Source organism: Hetaerina americana, unplaced genomic scaffold (genome assembly GCF_022747635.1).
Source record: "Hetaerina americana unplaced genomic scaffold, ioHetAmer1.1.p SCAF_8, whole genome shotgun sequence".
In the NCBI taxonomy this organism is placed as follows: Eukaryota; Metazoa; Arthropoda; class Insecta; order Odonata; family Calopterygidae; genus Hetaerina; species Hetaerina americana.
The window spans coordinates 28,824,346-28,845,798 of NW_027287427.1; the positions used below are offsets into that span (position 1 = coordinate 28,824,346).

A 21,453-nucleotide genomic window follows, 5' to 3' on the forward strand; every position below is an offset into this window, starting at 1 on the left:
CCCTCCCACCGCCCTTCTCCTTGCCGTCTCCTCTGGCGAATTTCCTCCTCGTCGGTATCCCCTCATTCGCCCTTCGAGCCGGAGTAATGAAGTGACGCACGGGGCGGGGAAAGTGGCGGTTAGGGAGAGGTTTCGGCGGTTCTGGGAGAGCGGGTGGGAAATAAGGGTTCGGTCGAGGTGCTAAAGTAGAGAGAATGTATATGGTTCCTACGGGAGCGAGTATTTCATTGCGGTGGGGGGGGGGGTCTCCTTACCTCCATAGCCAAGTCTGGAAGTTAATCAGGATCTCGATTGCTCCCTTGAATTGCCCTTTGGGCGCGTGAATTTTCCACGAGACGTGCATCACGCTCAGTAAATGGAGGGGAACGTTTCGAGCCGGATTGAAATTTGGCAGAATATATAACTAGGGTCTCAGTGAAGAGGCATTCCTTGGAAATAGTAGTTTCACTTGTTTTAGAATACGCAATTCCATGTAATGCAGACCGTTTCAGACCATTCTGCGAGTAAATGGCATGTTATTTCAATATTCAAACGGTTAAAGGTGAAGAGTAGCAATTTAAAGTAATTTGGTCGCTATGCAGGCAAAATCCTACAAAATGGTGAAGATGAGAGGCCCAATCAATTAAATAACTTGTGTTAACAAATTTTTCTTTACCTAAGCGCTTTAAAAATGGTTACTACCTTTTTAGAAGAGAATTTGACGGCAGAAGATATACGTACGTACACTGAAGACTTTCACGTAAAATATGGCAGAGTAAATTTCGAAGAAAACATATACTGTTTTAGCTAGTTTGCTGCCGAAGATTTGTTGCCAATTCTCGTTCATGAATGTTAAAAAAATGTTAATTGCTCCAACATCACTTTCAAGAGCACTATTTGAAGCTATTATTTTCTCTACAACTTGGACATACGTATCCTCCGACCTCCTCTTTTCTTCCTTTAAGTGATAAATAAATATTGATCTTTTGCCAAAGAAATTCATGCATTCATTTTGCAAATGACACTGCTTAAAGTATGGATATTTATTTTTTGAATTCATAGAGGTTAATGCTTTAAATTCATTGGCTTTACTGCATTGTATGTTTAACGCGTGAATTAGTCCTTACATTTCTCTTATAACTTTATATAACTACCTCTTCACTGTGCAATCTGAATAGGAATGTGTTAAGTATTGTTTGACATATGCTTGGTGTACATGAACGAGAGTGGTAGAATGAATTCGTTGGAAGATTTGTTTCTAAGATAAAAGCATTTAACTAACCATAATCAATGATATACGGAAGGTTGCTTCCAACTTCAAGCGTTGTTTATTATAAAATAATTTTATATTGCTTAAAGGTATGGTGAAATTAATTATGGAGTCATTATAGGGAAATCGTGTATATTCATTGAAACTATTTTGTCAGAATCAATTTTTTTTAAAAAGATTGTAATGTAGTGTATATTAATTACTTTAAGGAGAAGTTATACGAAATCACTTCAATTATAGTTTAATAATAGCTACATTCCAGTTCACAGTAGCTGTCGTGGCTGTTAGCATTTAAATAGAATTCCAAAAACGTTTTAAGCTTGCATTTGCGACATGGCTGAAGTGATTTTCCAAGTTCGGAGATTAATTACTTGAGGATGCGCCCGGTGATATAAGATTCTGATATAAGGTTTGGCATAGCTAGAACAATGGAAAGGATTCAAAGAAACTTAGTAAAGGAGCCTATATGAGTGTCGGTTCAAAATATTTACAATCTAGATGTCATAGCATAGATGTGTTGATGGTTATTTTTAGATAGTGGAAATGTGAAGAAAATAAATGGGATAATGTGGGCCGAAAATTTACGTGTCTCAGAATAATTTTTTCGAGTTTGACATATTTTTCATCACTGTCCTAATAATTCAATAACACCTTCACCTGCTATTGGCTATTGTAGATCTAAAAGTAAACGTAATAGGTGTATGACAATATAGTATGCCACTGATGAGATTCAATAAGGGTATAAGGACAGACATAAAAGAATTATGAGTACTTTTTAGTGATTACTTTCGTCAGGAGTTATGTGTGTATCTCGAAAATATCCTCGAAATTAATATTAAAAAAATGACATCTGGCAGTATCATTGTTTAAAAAAATACGTAATGTATTTTTTTTAAATTGATAATGTCATCTATTGAATTATTTATTTTATTAATATTTATGATCCAGCGTCTTGCAAGTTCACACATTTAATTGAATAACGGTGTTATATGCCCTCGATTTTGAACATTCAGTAAATATAGTTTTACGACTTCGCAATTTTGATACCTGTGATTACTTTAATATTCAAATTTTTGGTTATATTCTTTCATGAACGGGGAGCTTATAATCTTTCAATGCCAAATATAAGGACATAAGTAACAGCATGGACTTTTCTGTGACGAAATATCTAATCCAATTACATGAAAGATGTTAAAGTGTGTTGACTAAAATTTAAAATAATGGTGTCTAAATCATCCGTGTGTCGATTCAGGCAGTGAAATAGATTACTTTAGTTCCTCAATTTAAATGTGATTCTAGAGATATTAATAAAACAGTTTATTTGCAGTTATATTAGCATCTAGTACTAGGGAAAAATATTGTAGCAGTAGATTCATATAACACCGTGTTTATTTTTTTAAATAGTCTGATTTGTCGTTGTGAGAAGCTGAATTAAAGTAGTAGATATTAATGCCAGTTGAGGAAAATAAAAGCCATAACAATTAAGAGGGATTTAGAAATGTCGGAGAAAATCATTCTTGTATACCCTTAACACTCAAGCGTAATAATACTTGTAAATTGTTGGAAGTCGTGGGTAATTCGCCTGACGTGGTACCCAAGGATTGATTCTCGGCAGGAACATATTATTACAATGTAATGTTCCTGCTATTCTCGAAAACACGAGGGCGTCTGCTTAGCATCGGAAAGGTTCCGGGTAATAAATTTCGGCGTTAGCAGTTATGTGATTGGATCTGAAAATTACGGTCTCATCGTCTGCTTAATGTTAGCACCCGAGAGCAGCCTCCCCTAAAGTGTCAGTTGGCAGAAAATGGATTCCTTTCATGTGAAGCAGGACTAATTCCTCTCTCGTTGAACCATAGAACCGATTCAAGCGTCGAATTTATGATTGTTTTTTAATTTAATTTTCTGGAAATGAAAAATGATGACTATAATTGAAATTTTCAAGGCAAAAACTTTAAGCCTACAACGCGGGGTGCATATCATGAAAAAAATGATTTCATACTCTGAAGTCATAGGATAGCATAACCTATTTTTCTTGCGAGTCCAATATTATCTGAGATGAAATTTTAAATATGAAACATATTTAGTGACTTTTACGTTGAATTTCTTCGCATTAATATTATTATTAATATTCGTAAAAAGCGATTTTTTTGCCGCACGGTTTCAAAGTTCACTGCTAACTATTGGCTGTTAACGTTGAAATGTTGTGTTCTCTTTTCATTTGCAGAGTTGAATAAATGAGTGAACATTAGTAGTCCAGTGTTCTGTCAACGGTGAACCAAACCGTTTAATGAATGCAATATGTCATTGCGTTATATTGGAAAGTCTCGTATTAATACCTATTTATTATTTTATATTATTCTAAAAATTATCTTTGACGTAGTTTTTCTGTGACTAGTTAATAGCATATATAAAGAACCACATTTTTAATTCTTAAATATTTTATATCTTATTCAGTTGTGAAAATCAGATTTTCTTCATGGATGTTTCATTTTTTTATTGGTAAAAGAATCTCCAGCATGAGACTTAAACTTAGCTGACACAAAGAATGTTGGAATGTTCTATTTGTCATCCTTTATTCAAGTCCATAGCTCTTATACGTTATCCGGCGAATCGAGTGGATCAGCATTACGCATCATTCAGGCGAAGACGTAATTTAGGCAAAACAAATTTCTTTTTATTTTATTAACATTTCAGTAAAGCCTGCGTCCGATTGCAATATTAAATTATTTTTACTCATTAGAAAACGATTGAATCTTAATTTGAAGGTTAGACTAAACGATTCATGGTGAATAACGAATATCAATCGAAAACCTATTTACGAAGAAGCTCGAATTGTTTATTTATAAATTGTTAGGACCTACTTGATAGTAACGTCATGCAATCATCAATGTGTCATCCACCTAAAAATTGCTGTGATAGAAAGTCTGCAGTTTCCCTCAGTAGGAGAAAAATGAAATGACGTATGTCTTTTTTTAACGATCTATTATCGCTAACCCAAATCAAGCTGATAAATTTTGCTTGCATCAATATTGCGAACGGAGGAAAACTGATAATCGTCATATTATAGGTTGAGTTTAATTGTGTAGGTATGCCTTTCGAATTTAATCATCTTATCACTGCCACCTTTGCCGTTGTCTTCGATAATAATAGAAATGGAACCAAAAAAGCACATATAAATAATTCTTATCTCTCCATCTGACTTTAAAGACTCTCGAGTCGCCAACCTACGTATCTCCAATATATTTCCTTTTCTGTTGGCTAATTTTTATCTCATATATCCAGCGATTATTGGAATTTACTTTCGAGAACTCAGTTGGATTTGAGGAATGTGACAAGTACAGTGGTTCTAAAATGTCTAGGTCTCCGTTACTAAAGTCGCTAAGGGCCTATAGGGTGCGGTCTGATCCATTACCCGAAGATTTGGATATACAACTCTATGAGTAAGTATATTTTTGCAAGTTTTGTCGTAAAGTCAAGACAAGACAGTTTTATTATGTAGTTTTACTTCTGTTGGTGGGTAAACACTTAACAGAGGAGGCATGTTTGCAGTATCGTGCCGGTGATAGTAATTGTCATATCTTATGGTTTTCATGGAGCTGATAACTTACGTTTCGTGGAAAATGTTTTTCTGACAGTTTTTGTTTACCCATGGGCTTCGAAAATACTTATTTATTTCAGAACACATAACGGAATAACAGGGGGGGGGCGACGCCAAATTAGCTGTCAAAGTTAACCTAACCGTATTCTGTGAAAAAATAGTGGAATCATCACTATTAAGTGTCGACTGATTTTTTGGCTGTTTCTTTCTTTTAATTTTGATTTCAATGTAACTTAATGTGTTGATCTTTCTAAACAAGATAAGTGATATTCACCTTCACGGGTTAAGACTGATAATTTAGATAGTTTTTCTTAAAATAGAAAATTGATGACAATATCATTTATCCTCGTGCCTTAGAATGTTATGCTCAGCTAAACATTCTGCATTGCATGTCTTCTGCACGGCAACCCAAACCTCTTCCCGGCTAACACGTGTGTGACCAAACACTTAGAATCCCTCCTCTCAATTATACACTGAAGTTTTATGTTATTCAGAGACTAATTTACGTTTAACATGTTAAATCCAAATTAATATATATATTTTGTTTTGTATTATTACATTTTTCATAATATTTCTTTAAAACAGTTTATTATTTCAGGACTTAAATGAGAGCCGTTGAAAATTTTTATCTTGATAATTCAAATGCCGGTCTGTTTCTGTTATGTATCAGATAAATCACGATTTAACGGAAAATATTTTAAAATTTCATTTATATATATATATATATATATATATATATATATATATATATATATATATATATATATATATATTTACATTTTTAAAAGTTTGATCAAATTTAGTTTTAGTTATTTTTTACAATTTTGCCTTGCGATGTTGTTCGGCTTCACGCTATATTTCTCGAAAAGTTAAAAAAAAACACTTGTAAAACTTAGCTCAGTATAAAAAAACAGTCATTTGGTCAATATTCATATGTTTTGCGGCACTTACTCTCCAATTTAGCGCACGCCAGGGAAGACAGTTTGATCCGCGAAAATTGACCGCAAGGTGCCTAAACATTCGAATCTAATGTTTATACTAACTATTTTTATCTTAGTTCCTTGACGGCGAACGAAATTCCTGTATTTGTGTTGCGTTAATATCCTCATTTTCAAAAGTACAATTCTGCCTTTGTGTAAAGAAAAAGTAATTGTTAATTTAGCATGATTTCTTTCTAGTCTAACGGAGTTTATAGTAATACTGCTGCTGACATTAAAGTGGCATTTCAATAAAAAATAGACTTCACCAATGAAGCTTCATTTTTCAAATGAACAAAATTTCAACGGGGACCGTTTTCCTCAAAATAGCAGAATTCTGTTTCTTATTTCGGATATTTACCTGTTACAGTCGGGGCAATGTCTCATGAAAGGCCAAGTTGATAATAATGAATTACATATTTTTTCTTTTGTTTTGAAAAAGTATGTTCTTTATTTTTTCACAATATTATGATTTTTTATAATTTTTTTGAAGAAAGGAGCTTTAATTTTATTTTTTGTTTTTATTAAGAGGAAGCTATCTCATTCAGGTTAAGTGACATAAACATAAGAGACCCTGACATACCTTATCTGAATTCTATCACCATCCACAGGATTGTAAGCTAAAGGTTTTTCACGGTAAATCATCCTAGCATCGCTGCTCGCTCGCACGCTTCCCGCGAATGCACTTTATTTGAAGTACTTTTTTTCTTCCCCGAAGTTATTATCACATACAAAATCCACGGGGGAGTAGGGGTTACCCTGTAGAGGGAGCCCCGCCCCCCTTCCTCGAGGAGAAAACAAAGAAAAAGGCACTGATCTGAGCCTTTCTCCGCATGTGTTCTCTCCAGCATAGCACCCACGCAGACGGGTCTTATGCTATACCACCCCCAGATGGCACCAGTGGCCGTCCAGCACCACCCACACCACGTGCATCACCATCCACACCACCACCACCACAGCCTACACCACAGCCCGGGCCAGCACCACCACGTGATGCCCCCGGCGATCAAAGCCGCACCCGAGTCCCCTCCCCCTCCGCTGGCCTCCGCCGCGGTGGTGCAGGTGCCCACCTCGGCGACGGCGGTGGAGGCCCCACCTCACCCCCTCGCCCTCCCCACCCACCTCCACCCACTGCAGTCCGTGCACCCGTTACCACCCTCGAGGCCGCCGGCCTCGCCCACTCCCCCAATCCCTCCCATCGCCGCGAGAATAGAGCCAGAGCCAGACAACTGGAAGAAGCTGGGAACGTGAGTAACGATGAGTGTCTGTCCTCCGGAATGAACGCCGGTAACGGACGGCGCAAACGATATTCGAATCCCGGTCGAACTGTGTGCCGAGACAGTGTCGACCTGTTTTAAAATTTGTAATTTTCTTTACGTCGTCCCTTCTCGAGGGATTAGGCAGTGTTTCTCATCCGTTTCATTCAAATGGGCAGTGGTTCCCAAACTGTTTCCTTCAAACTTAACTGGGCGCGTAATTTTTTCAGGTTAAGATGTCAAATAAATATGAAGGGGGGTTGAATAGTGCAAAAGACACAGCGAAAATGAACAAAAAAAATTAAAATTCCCGCCGAATGGTCAGTCCAGAAAGTGACCTCCGTTGTACAGTATACGTAGTAGCCTTAGTTTTCAATCGTGTTTCCATGCAACAGAATCTGTATAAAGACTATGAGTGAATGGTTGATTTTAACTTGTTAGAAAACCGTAGTGGAATATTTATTCTTCTGAATCATGTAGCCTTCACGGTAAGTTTGTAGAGGGCAACTAAATATTGGAGTATATTATGTATTTATTTATTTCAAATACTGGCAACTAGTTCCTTAAATCTTCCAAAGATTGCTTTTAAATCGATAATTCCTCAGCTCGAAACGTATTCTCCTCGTAAGTGGAAACGATGTAATTTCATCTTGGTTTAAATATGAAGTTTACAAAATTAATTTTTACAGAATTATTTGAATATAATGAGGATTTTATTGGTCCGTCTCTTAAATGAAAGTATTGGGTATTAAAATATGTTATATGAGAAACACTGCCTTTCACGTTCGTAGTCAAATGCTTGGATCAAAATTTATTGCTGGATTTATGTTTTATCATCAATTAGTCACTGTTATTGAATGCTCCACATAATTTTTTATGATATCAATTGAGCGTATCATTTAAGAGTTAATTTTTAATATTTGTGCTAATATTATTCATACACTTTTTGACCAGAAGGTAATGCTTTTCTTGAGTACTTCTTGGTATTATAATTATTTTATTTTTTTACAATTCTTTTGTTGACAAAACAAATATTAGTTTTATTTGAATATTATTTTAGTTATTTTTTAAATATTTTATATGGGAAATTTATATCTTTCCAATTTTTGTTACAATGTTCATTTATTATTTTAGTTTTCGTTAGAAGTGTTTTGCATTTCTTCAGCATTTATTATAAACTATTTGTTCTGTTTTACAGCATTATGTAGAGTCATGAATTTTTTCATTCATTTTAAAAATTCATATTCTCCTGTTCCCCTAAGATTAGTTCTCTGGAGAACGTATCATTAATTTCCTTTTCACCCAATCTTCACGTAGGTGGATATAGTTTTATTGATGCCACAATATGCTGGAATATAATGCGATTCTCTAACGAGTGTTTTTCTAATTCTGTAGTGTCGGCTACAGGCTATTTGAATATACCTGTGAATATGTACTTCAAACATGCATATCTCGTCCAGAAATATTCGTTATTCATGTAAAAAATCCTAATTGGTAGTTAAAGAATTGTAATATTTATATCACAGTACGGATTTCAATTAATCATATTATTGACGCATTTCAATGAGAATGGGATGAATAACTTACCTTTATGTCCATGTGTTTTAATAATCTACGATATTATATGAGCTTATGAATATATGGCTTAAAATTGGTGCTTAGATGTTTTGCCTTAAGGAAAGATACTCCGCCAACTAAGTGAAAATAACATCGGTGCTTTGTTTGGGTATGAATAATATATCTGTATACTATATTAACAACTGCTCTGGACACTAAATGAATTTGGAGTGTGATTTTTGGTTAATTTATTAATTAAACAAGTGTAAATACCATGTAAATTGTGTACTTGTCAATAACAATGTTTTTGTGTCGCTAATTATTAAGTGAGTTTTCGTTAATATTTTCAACGTTAATTTATGCCTTTCGATAAAAAAAATATCTTTTACTTGATTGGATTCATTTTAGTACATGATGAAATATATGTTAAAACAATCATTTGATTGACTTTTTGTGGGATACTGAGAATAAATAAATAGATTAATGTATAGTCACTACCTGTTTATTATACGTTACATTTAATAATACGAGCATGTTTTGCTTTTTTAGGTGTTCTGTTTTCGTTAAGATAAATATTTTTACTAGTTTCCATGAATAAGACAACATCTGGACAATTATAAGTCCCGAACCGAACACTTGTTGATTGATATATTTTCGTCTTTTTTCAGAGATGCCTTGACTGCTGCTCTATCCGCTCTCTACGGAAAACTCCTTGTAGTCATGGGAATAGCCTTCCCCATGGCCGAGGTCATTTCTACTTACATTCCACCATCTTTCTATGAGGTAATATATGTATAGCTTTAGAATCACGAGGTATCTTTGTATATCGACAGTTAACCGCGATTGTTTTCTAAAGGACGCTGTTGTTTCTTATTTTGGGATTAATTTAATATTAAAAGCAAGGTTATTATATATTTTTAAACTGACGCAAAATTTTAACCATTCAATTGGATTATACGACATATGAGTGTGGAGTCACATTTTCTCGTCCGGGTAAGATTTAGCCAATTATTTTTAACATATTATGTAAATCAATCATTACATAAAACTATCACAATGAACTCTGAATTATATTTATATCTTTTTTTTATTTCTGCTTAAATACCTCTTTCATATGCAAGTAAAATTTATCTCACTGTGTTGGATTTTCCTTTCTGGATATGAGCTGTCTCTTATGACTTGAGCTTTCACGTCAGTAAGTCAGTTCATTTTTAAACATTTATAGTTTTAATTTCGACGGGTCATGGCAACATCGGTGCTACTTGCAGCAAATAGGATATGACACACGCACATACATACTTACAAATACAGGTACCTGTATATATATATATATATATATATATATATATATATATATATATATATATATATATATATATATAATCCCTTTTCCTTATATCTGTTTGTATATAAATGAGTATTTATTCGCCGTTTGGCGGGATTTCGTGTTTGAATGTATATTTTAATATATATATATATATATACACACACACACTTATATATATACCTATAGATACATATATATATACATATATATATATGTATATATATAAATATATATGTGTATATCCGCCTTCCCCACCTCTCCTGTGGTCGTCCTTTATGTGTTTTCCTATCCCTTCCCTTTTCCTTATATCTGTTTCTATATAAATGAGTATCTGTTCGCCGTTTGGCGGGATTTCGTGTTTGAATGTACATATATATACATATATATATATATATATATATATATATATATATATAAACACACAGATGTAGATTTTTAGAATATAGACACAAAGAAAGGACACTCACAATTTGTTATTTGACTTTTCGACAGCTCGGCTGTCGTCTTCAGAAAAAGCTTTTTCTGAAGACGACAGCCGAGCTGTCGAAACGTCAAATAACAAATTGTGAGTGTCCTTTCTTTGTGTCTATATTCTAAAAATCTACATCTGTGTTTTTATATACTTGTTCGTCGCCGAAGAACGTTCCATTTCGAAGATATTTTAATATATATAATATATATTATATATATACATATATATATATATATTATATATATATTATATTTATATATTAAACCCTATTACTCCCTTCCATGTCATAGCCGTTTATTAGTCTACATGTTTTCCAATAGATTCGAAACTATTTTCGTATCTCAAGTTTTCTTCTCTTGAAGATACCATTGGTCAATAGTCAATGTATCGAAGATTAATAGCTGAAATTCTCTTGATTGTATATTTTAAGTGGCTATTGTTTCTCGGGTAGAAAGTCAGAAAGGTGAGCAGGTTTTGTAGGAAAATAATAAAGGAATCCGTAAGGTATTGTTTGTTAAATAGTCTTTTTACATAAAAACTGAATGCTAAATAATGTTTTAAACACCCTACTCTAAATTTCTTACTGTCTTCTTTTAACTGTTTACACAGAGATATACGATAAATCAATATCAATGCACAATAAATTTAATGCCCAACGAATAAATCAAATGTTTTCGCAATAATCATAAGGTCCCTTATAAATAAATATATATATATATATATATATATATATATTTAACTTTTATTTTTAATTTACTTTTTATGTCATTTTTAACAGCAAAAGTCTCAAACGGTCAACGATTGCTGCCAATACCCAGATATCGGTTATGTGAGTGAGGAGGGATAGATCTTACATTTCTCTATAACCTTGGTGCTTTTAAAGCGTTTGATCTGTGCATCATATGCAACGTCTATTGATTTGCAGAATATTTACGAAGTGCCTGATATTATAGCTGGCAAAATATTTATAAAATAAAGTGCGTGTAATGAACACCATTTGAATTTGATTTTATATAGTTTTTTCATAACTGAGGGACGAATTCCTTTTTTTTTATGATTAAATTTTTTCCGAGCTATTATTAACCTCGTGGAGGATTGGAATGCTAGATAAATATACTTTTTCTTGGTTTTAATTGATTAATTTCGTACCGCAAGTTAATATCAATGGGACATACTGAAGCAATCGTTTCTTTTGATTTTTTTAATTTTAAAGGAAGCCCTGATGCGTTTTAGTGTTTTAATTTTATTAATTATGAAATAGATGTCTTAGTTTTTTCAATCATATCGAGAGATTGTTTCAATGCAACAGGTGATTTTCAGATCAACTGTTAAGGCTGCGATAAGACAGTTGGGCGTAGAATCTAGGAGAAGTGGAGGGATGGCACGCCCGTCCCCGCATTCAGCAGATCCGGTATCGTCCTCCCACCGCAATTTCAATTTAAAAAAATTTAATCATTTATTTTACAATGGTGAAAATATTATAGAACTGATATTTTGTTATTTTTCGTTCCCATTTGAAGTTTGCATAAGCGATTTCTTCATAAACAGTCAATATATGACATAGACGCATAATAACTAATTAGGCTGATAGTGATTTGAATATATGCGCAAAATTGTTTCCACCCGTATATTATCATTTAAATTATACGCTGTTGAATTTCCACAGATGTACTTGCATATTATATAATATGACCAATGTATTCGGTTTATATGATTGATGATGATCGTTCGGAATATTGGATGAAACAATATAACCTACATTTTTCCATTGATTTTGGTAACAATTTATTCTAAATTGAATGTATATTTTCAATTGTAATGCTTTTAAATGGAGTTATAATGTTACAATTGTTAAATTTTTATAATTGAAATCTCTTCTGGAATAGAAACGTGTGTTACAAGAGCAAAATATTATCTATTTTGACTCGGCCATTACGTACTGATTTTTGCTGATAACTTCCCTCATATAAAATTATTTCTTTTTCAGGGGTTTTACCTCTACTTATACATCGGCAGTATGGGTTTCCTCTTCTATATGTACGCCATGCTATTACGTGATCGAGCCGCTTACTCAGTAATGAGTTCATTCAGTAAGTGGTTCAAAGGAGAGTCAGATTCAAAATATACATTACTTAATGCATGTTCAGTTTTTGTTACATGTGGTTCATGTGGAATGAAAATTTTTCTCATTCTATGTTTTGTGAACGTCGTAGAAAATAATAGTATATTAGTATAGTATATCTTGTTTGCTAGAGTACAATTGCTTGAGAAATGTAATTTGGGAAATTATAAATGACTTAAGTAGTTCACCTATCATTATAGGTTGAAGGTAATTTTTTTTGCAATGAAATGAATAATTATTGTATAAAATATATTAAATATATTAATTAAGCTCAGATTTTGAGTAAAAGACCGAGATGACCTGTAGATTCGATTTTCCGCGAAGAAATTTCTTGATATTTGGTCTTTAGTATATTCAGAAAGAGTACCACGTTCCCTATCCGTTCGCATTGTGAATGACCAATTCTAAACGTGAGAGTTTACTTCTTTTAAGTCATCAACTTGAAAGCTCGTGTGCTTACAAATTTAAAAAATATCAGTTTTGTTTGCTATGTCTAAAAGAAAGCAGCGACCTGATATGAGGTTTCAATATTTTCTATAGTTTCTAAAAGATAATTTCATATTTGGTTATGATTCAAGTTACCCCCCTGATATTCCCACAAGGATTAACCTTATCGAAAATAACGTCGACTTGCATGGATCACCGCTGGTTGCATTCGCCTGGGAAAGCTCGGCATTCACCTTTTCCCATTGGTTGCTTGTTGGGGGGGAACGAAGCATGCACGGCACGAGATTGTAACAGAAGCATTTAGAGAAACCAAAAAAAAAACCTCTTGCATGTCACTCGGTCGCTCATTGATCATAGAAGCCGTGTGCTTGGGGATCTTTTTCACAGAGCGAGCACGGGGCATTTCAGTGTCATCGGACTCAGGTGGAAACCAGACAGACACGGAGGGCAGCTCCACTACGGAGAGGAGCGGCAACGGCCAGCATTACTCGCATCACCACCAACCCCCGCCCCGCCACTACAAGAAGCACGCCGCGCACCAGGAAGAGCTGCAACAGCCGCCGCAGTCGAAGCACGCCCAACAGCGCTACCGGGCGGAGACCGTGATGCCACCGCTGGCACCCCCGGGCATGGGTGGGGGGATGTCAGGCAGCGAGGTGGGGACCACGACGGCTAAGGAGTCTAAGCGCGATAAGTACAGACGGCCGAGGAGGAGGAGGCGGTCCTATCTGTCTCAGAGGACCTACCACTACGGGAGTTTCTACCTGAGGATGGGGGCTGTCGGTAGGAGGCTTTCGTTTTGCGATTGCTTAGTATTAAATGTGCTATAAGTAATGAAGTTGGACTATTATACTTTGGCCTTGGCAACATTAACAAGGTTCCTCCTGTATAAAGCAAGTTAATATAAGTTCGCCAGAAATTAAAAGAAGGTAATTTATTGGAAACCTTAGAAAAACTGATATATTGGGGCAAAATCTCGGTCTTCGTTGAGCAATTATGGATACCAGTTTGTTACGTAGATTTGTAAGAACAACCTAGCCGTAATTCTTACTAGTTTTACAGTGTAATTGTTTTCTTCTACAACGCAAATGGTCGGCTCTATTCCGTTGTTGTTTGTCGCTTATGGTGTGCAAAATATACCCCACTACAAGCCATCTTCGCCAATGTTTTCACCTGAACAAATTAAACGTTTGGCTCACAAAAGAAGAAATTTTCAGGCATTCACTGACTCAGAGCAGTAGCTACCGTGACAAAGATGAGGGAGCATTTTACAAGAGACTCATGAGTTCATCCATTTACTACGTGGTATTAGACGGCCAACAAAAGGGCTGTAAAGAGTTTGAGGGGGAGTAAAAATATTTTGTGATCAGCTAAATCGGTCCTTTTGTGGGTCCGGCAAGGACGTGATTTTCTCACTCTTGAGTCACTATGAAGTGTTAAAACTGACAGATCACTCCGCAAGCCTTTCATATGACTCTTCGAAATTGATATAAAATACAGATGACGTAATTTGGAAACTGGCAGATATTAAAGGAAATATATCTAAGTGTTAGAATTAGGAAACCGTCTAATTACACTCTGGAATATTGTTTTTTAGTGAAAGCTTAGTTGACAATTCGTTAGCAGTACTCGTGTCGGTAATCTCTCTAAAGCTCACTAAGGATTACTCGTTGCTTATTTTGTATTTCTCTCTCATTACATGATAAAAATTGTTTTCTATGATATATATTATTCTCCGATAGAACCCATATTTTCTGGTCAGAGGAAATACCGAATTCTTTGAATAAATGCGTAAGTTAGAAACGGTACTTTAGTTATGTTCTCCCGCAAAAATCGCCAATATTAAAAAAATACTATAATCCATATGAGGACAAAAGAGATGTAATTTTTCACTATAATTAGGATTTGTGATAATTTAAGTTGAAAGCATTTAAGTTACTAAGTTACTTACGGAAGTATTCAAGTAAATTTGTGAAAAAAGATTAATGGAAGTCGGTTAGCCCCTATGTTATTCTTTTACGCTGTATGGTAGAATAGAGTAGTAGTATAAAGTTGGGTCGGGGAAGTGATGGATATTGACTGGGATTGCAGAAGCAATGGATTTGCATGTGAAAGAATCGACTTGGAGAAAGGCGAGGGATCAGGGAAAGGAGAAAAAATGAAAAAAAAGCTGAAAGGCCGTGAGAGTGGAACAGGAACAATGATGGCGTAAAGAAATTTGAAATCTTTAAAATTCAGTTTCTTCTTACCATAATTAGCAAAATATTATTTTGCTACGACAATAAACAATCCGCTTTAACGTTTAAACATAAGAGTGCATGGTAAAAATGCAAATACTTTCAAGTGTAAAATCAGTAATTTAAATGAAAATTCATGGCGGAAAATTTAAGACAATAGGGAATTGCCGCTTATTCAAGGGTAGAGAAAATTAGATTCCCTTTAGCTGAACCATCATCAACGAATATGGTGAAACGTGACCGCGCAAAGGGTGATTTTAAATAGAGTTTATGTCTGGTCGCTCGAAACATGACAGTAGAGAACAATATACGAATACGTCCATTAGAATGCATTGCTTCTTTTAAATGTCGGCCAAAAGGTCTTTTAGTTTTATAATTCAGACCAGGTTTTTTAATGTTTAGTGGAAGTTAACGTTAACTACCGGTTAAGGTCAAAAAATTCACATAACCTAACGATAGGATTTTTCGAGCCATTATAAAACCATTCCTTAGAGTATAGAAACGCCAGCTGCTAACCAGTAAACATGAAACTCGTTATTTTCGTAACTGGATCAAAATTTAGTGGCCCTTATGACTTGATGAGGTTTTAATATTTATTTAAAATATACTTTGATATGCTGAGAATAGATTCGACTCTCTGTTGTAAAAGAAGGAGCTTGACAAAAAATGATTTAAAGATATATTAATGGATGCTTGTTGGCATTTATTTCTCGCTAGATTGACGCAAAAGTAAAAATCCAATAAAAATCGTCATGAAAATACCCTAAATTTTTTGTGCCGTATTTATCATATTTTCTCAACTGTGGAGTCGTATGCATACGTTGAACGCATTACTTTGTAATAATATCGTTTTGACGGTATTTTTATCGTATGTAATCAACAGAACATCAAGGAGTCTATGGTATAGTAAAGGAATCATCATCATCATCATGTTTTATTTCCTTATTAATATGTTCGATATATTTGTTTCTTCGTCTTCCCGGCGGAAGATCAAGGAATTAATGAAATAATGCGAAGGAATAAAAAAAAGTAAAGATATGAGAAACTAAATTATGTTGGAAAAACACATAATGCAGTCTGGTTGCAATGTTGTAAAGATTTTTCTAAACATGGAAGATGAAATTACCGCGAAATAAATTGTGAAGTATTTTTATCGCCAACGGTTTTATTTAATTTCAAAGAATAACAGTGCAAAGTCGGAATCTGTTATTGTCACCGCAAGCAAATCGTAATTGTGTAGCGCGGGTGTGGCGATGTAAGAGTGGCGACTAAAAATTTATCGGTGTGTTCTTGGTACGAAATGACCCCAGCCGACGACATATCTCGAGGAAGAGAGGAAAGTGAAGAAAAAGTTGCAGGGGTTAATGCGCTGCAAGGGTCGATGAGAAGATAACGTTGGTCACCACTTCCATTACGCCTGGAGGTGGAGGCTGAGGGAGGCAGGGAAAGAGGTTGAATACTAAAAGGAGCGACGGGTAATGGACGTACAGCGAGAAGGAGAGAGGAAGGGGATGATTATTCTCTCGGAACGGAACGCCCTCCAGAAACACATTGAATTTTCCACCAGAGAAATGTTACGGTCATGACATTGAGAAAATTCAACGAGTGGTCGCCCGGATCGTTAGAAAATGTAAAGGTGAGGTAAATATTTCCGATGTATTACTTCAAATGTGATTAAGGAATAATTGGGGAACAGGAGATGTAACGGTGGACTGAAATAACTGAAATTTGAGTGGTTATGTTGACATTTTGAGGTCATTAATTAATCCGTGTTCCGTTTTTTTAGTTAATGGATCGTGAGTATGAATATAAATAAATATATGCCATAAGTAATTAATTTGGGGAATCCTTGTAGCCACAAACATTACTCGAAGGTTAGTAATTAGAAATGCGCCACTCTTATGTAGACCACATTCCTGAGATCTCTAGTGTGAAAGGATTAGTCTCTTTGGTGCTTGGTCCGTCTGAATTAAACTCAGTTATCTTTTGCAGAGTCGTAGATGAGTGTTTTCATAGATAATTAGCGGTTGGCATAGGGATTATACTGATTAAGATTTACGCGGGGGTGAAGAGGAGTTATATTCCGCAATGCCTTTGCAATATGGCGAACTCTAATGGGCGAGACAGCGGGCACGAAATTAGCAATGGATTGCACTGAGATATGCGAGGCTGGGTTAGAGGGAGATTGAATTGATAGAGGGTTTGGGTTGGGTATCGAAAGTGGAAAAGAAGTGCGAAGAAAGCGGAGAGAGTGGAGGGAAAGTGGACGGGGAGCTGGTGGGTGGAGGATTTTGTGGGTGAGTGGAGGACTGCAGACGACATTTGATGAAGGGGGTGAGAGGGGTGAAAGGGCGGGTGGAGTAGCGCGTAGGAGGGGCGAAGGGATCCTGAAAGCTCGCTGCATTGAGTGGAAAAAGTTTTTACGGTCTGCGACCCAGCGTGAAATTCTAGAAAAAAAATGAGGCAGAAAAAGAGGGAGAAAAAACATTTTCATTTGCTGTAGCCGGAAAGAGAAAAAAAGTATCCCTCTTTCGGTTCGGAGAAGGCGAGGCAAAAGTCTGAACTGGAGGAATAAATATTTCGCGTTCAATATTTTGCTTGGAAATAATTTACGGTGAGTTTTACGTACACCCCTAGCGTTTATGCCCCACTTGCTGATACCTATGTGCCCAACGTGCGTTATTCTTCGCCCAGCTGTGTCAGCTTGCCCGTGAATAAATCACTTTTTGGCGTACTTTTTGAGATGGTGAGCATTTTCAGGCCTTTTCGGCCTTATTTATTTAATTGCTAATATACTCATCTCCCTTTAATTCGCCGTCACCATGTACACCAACGGTCACCAGTTTTTACAATGTTTTTAGCATAGCCGTGATTTGTAATTTCTAAAAACGGTCATAAAACTACTCCTAACAAAGTTGCTTTTGGAAATGTTTATTCTCAAAAATATTTGGACAGAATAAGTACAGAGACACAAAAAGGGTAAATACTTTATTCCTAATATAAATTTTTCACTTTATCTTTATATGACTCTAATATTATTCTAGTTTGACGACTTTGACAGACATTATCGAAATGTTTTAGTAACTGATGTTTGATGAAAGGTAAGAGTGTAGATTGGTGATTTTTTCGATTAGGGACTAAAATTAAATGAGAAATAAACTAGATGGATATTAAGAAATTTTATAAAGGTTAGTTGTGTTTAGAAAAAATGAGGTTTTTCTGGAGAAGTAGTATAATCCGAATAGATTTCTTTATTAATAATCTATATTTATTTACAATCAGTATTTTGACATTACAATGCAGAAGCAATGTTAAACATAAATACATGTGTAAAGTTCACAAAATAAATATTTTTGCTTAACACTTTTCATCCTCAAATACAGGTCCTGTATAATCCTCAGTTTGACCTGTGTGTTGTTAATATCCTTTATGAATGAAAATTTGCAAAATATTTTTGTCTAGCCATGTTTTTGTAAACACTTTAGTTCCTCATCCCCGTTGGTATTCTTTGCAATTGAGATTGCAAAAAAAACAACGGGGATGCTTCCTTTTACAACGAATTATTAATAGTGATTTCATGAGAAAACGACTTTTAAAATTGAAGCCATCCTTTTCTACGCACAATATATTTATGACGTTATTTTATTCTAAGATAAATGCAGGTATATAAGATAAGCAGAAAAGCACTCTTGCACACCAGCAGATATCATCTTTCATTCAGTATGACTATTTGATGCATTGAATGAAGGGTAAAATGTGTATATGCATAGTAGTTATTCTCTTTCACTTAGAGTTGTCAATATCTATATTTTATAATAATGACAATGCTGACACCATTATTGCCACTTATTATTTAAGATCCTTTCTCTTTCAGTGTTATCAGTATTCTATTATGTGTGTAATTGCCCTGATAAATTGAACTATCTTTTCATTCCTGGTCTTGTATTCCAACTCTAACTTGTTAAATATTTCTAATTGCGAAATAGCATGAGTGAACCAAAACAATTTCTATATCATCACCATTGTAGTGGAGCTTTTTGGACGCCTATTCACTTCTAATAATGATATGAGTCTTTGTGGCACAATAAAAGAAAAAAAATCGATAGTAGTTGAATGAGAATCATTTTTTATTATTTCAAGCAACTAAAAGATTCTCATAATTTATTCCGATTCGTATAGTCGTTTACTTGCAAAATCTTGATCTCTCTCTCTATTTCTTTCTCCATCTCTCTGTCTCTCCCCTTTTCAACACCCATCCATTCTTCCTTCCATTCTTTAGCCTTCGGAATCGGGAGCATGATATACTCAGGTTTGGAGTTCGGGCAGTACTTCGAGCTGGAGCGGAACACCAAGTGCCACAACGTGCTGTTGGCCCTCACGCCAGCCACCCGCATGGCTTTCATATTCATCCAAATGTACTTCATCTTCCTTAATAATGAGGTGAGTTTCCCATTCCACTACCCCACGTAGGGTACCTCCCTCCCCCCTTTCATTACCAACTCCTCCCCCCTCTCTCTCTTCATCTCTCTCCTCTTTCCGTATCCCACCCCCTCTAGAATTAATGCCGCCGCATTCGCACGTTACGTTAAGGATCTCTGGGGGAAGGAAGGGGGAAAGCGAGGGAGAGAGGAGGGGGGGTCGCGTGGCGCGCTTCTATCGGAGGGCACGGACGGTGACACCACCTCTCGCATTGCTCAACACGCGCCCGGATTTGCGTTTTCTTTGCCGCGTGCACAACACGCTCAGCGTATGTCTACCGATCATTTTTGGGAATGGGGTGTGCGCGAATGTTAAGAGTGTGGATTTACTGGACGGAAATAAAAAAAATATTTTGCATCGTCAATTTTTGTGTTTCTTAAGTATGTTGCGAATTAGATTTTTCAGGCATCTTCCAAGTTTTGCCTTAATTACGATCTAGTTCTGAAAAGGATGAAAAGGTGCTTTGTTTGATATATTTGAACGGTTAGAGAAATAAATACATTTGATTTATGGGCGATGGATACAGGTTATTTACATTCGTTCTATATGGCCACATTTTCCGCGCTTATTTTCTCGTAGAGTTTGATCCTCTCTCGTAGAGTTTGATCTCCTCTCGTAGAGTTTGATCTCGTAGAGTTGATAGAGTTATACAACAGTTATTTTTTCAAATAAATTCTCCATTCTTAGCAATATCTGAGGTGTATTTATGACGTAATCCCTAGTTATTGCATTGATGCAGTTGACAATGAGAAAAACAGAATGCGTCGAAATTTAAATATTTCACACGATTACATATGAAAAGTTAAATAAATAAATATAATATAATAGCAGTAATAAGTAAAGGAATATTGTTGCATATAAACCGATAGTTAAATAGAGTCCGTCACTACGTAATTACTTATTTATATAGTTTACAATGGTTTTTTATGACGTACATGACATTTTTGCATTAATCATTATTATGAATAATAACTTTTTGGCTATATAAAAATTGTGAGCCATGAAAATGTGGAAATTTTCTTTTTGCGTTAAAAGATAACTGAGGAAATGCAGTGCTTATATAGTCAACAGTTTCCCACTTAATTCTCAGCAGAGTAATTCCATTAATTTTCATCGACCGATTAGTTTGGATAGATATACATTTATATTTTCGAGAGTCATTTGAAATTATATCTAGTTTGTCAATTAAAGATTACATAGTAAAGGTAGCTTTTTCAATGTTATACCTAAACCCAAGAGTATTGTAAATTACCCTGCTTGGATGTTTTGAAATTTTGTCTTTTTATTGTCTTAAACTTAAACCTATTCGGCAATATCAACCACGAAGTTTTAAAGCAGTAATGAGGCATACTCCGATTATTTTGAATAAACAAGTTAGTACAATGCAGAAAGTCGTTTCACGGTACTATATCATGTCCAGATAGCCCGCAGTTCGGAGGTCATACCGGTTTTTGCCCTAGAGTGATGAAAAAGACAGCGAGATATCGCAGCCAGGCAGGTAAAAAATTATATGATGCGGTCAAAATTTAATAAGTGCCTATATCGGTGAGTGACCAGTTTGCCCCGGGGTACGATATTGGCAAGAAAAATTGCATTCTGGCCCTCCCTTAGCGGCCACCGAACGGGCGGAAAGAAACCTGTTATTCGATTTTGATCAGCTCCCAAGCGTCCGATCGTTCAAACCTCCGTCCTCCCTCCAAATGTAAAGGTTAACCTTTCAGAACATGAG

The 21,453-nt window shown here is 35.4% G+C and overlaps 1 protein-coding gene across 3 annotated transcripts in view; it reads left to right on the top strand.

Moving 5' to 3' along the window:
- LOC139697528 (proton channel OtopLc-like) overlaps positions 1-21,453 on the top strand; it is a 161,774-nt gene that overhangs the window by 121,607 nt on the left and 18,714 nt on the right. For 2 of the 3 annotated variants that reach the window (XM_071596256.1, XM_071596257.1), the window contains 5 exons: positions 6,676-7,074; positions 9,309-9,423; positions 12,427-12,529; positions 13,396-13,791; positions 19,525-19,685. In XM_071596256.1, the coding sequence (XP_071452357.1) occupies positions 6,676-7,074; positions 9,309-9,423; positions 12,427-12,529; positions 13,396-13,791; positions 19,525-19,685 (1,174 nt within the window). The remainder of the gene's footprint in view (positions 1-6,675; positions 7,075-9,308; positions 9,424-12,426; positions 12,530-13,395; positions 13,792-19,524; positions 19,686-21,453) is intronic. The other variant, XM_071596258.1, reaches the window with a different exon arrangement.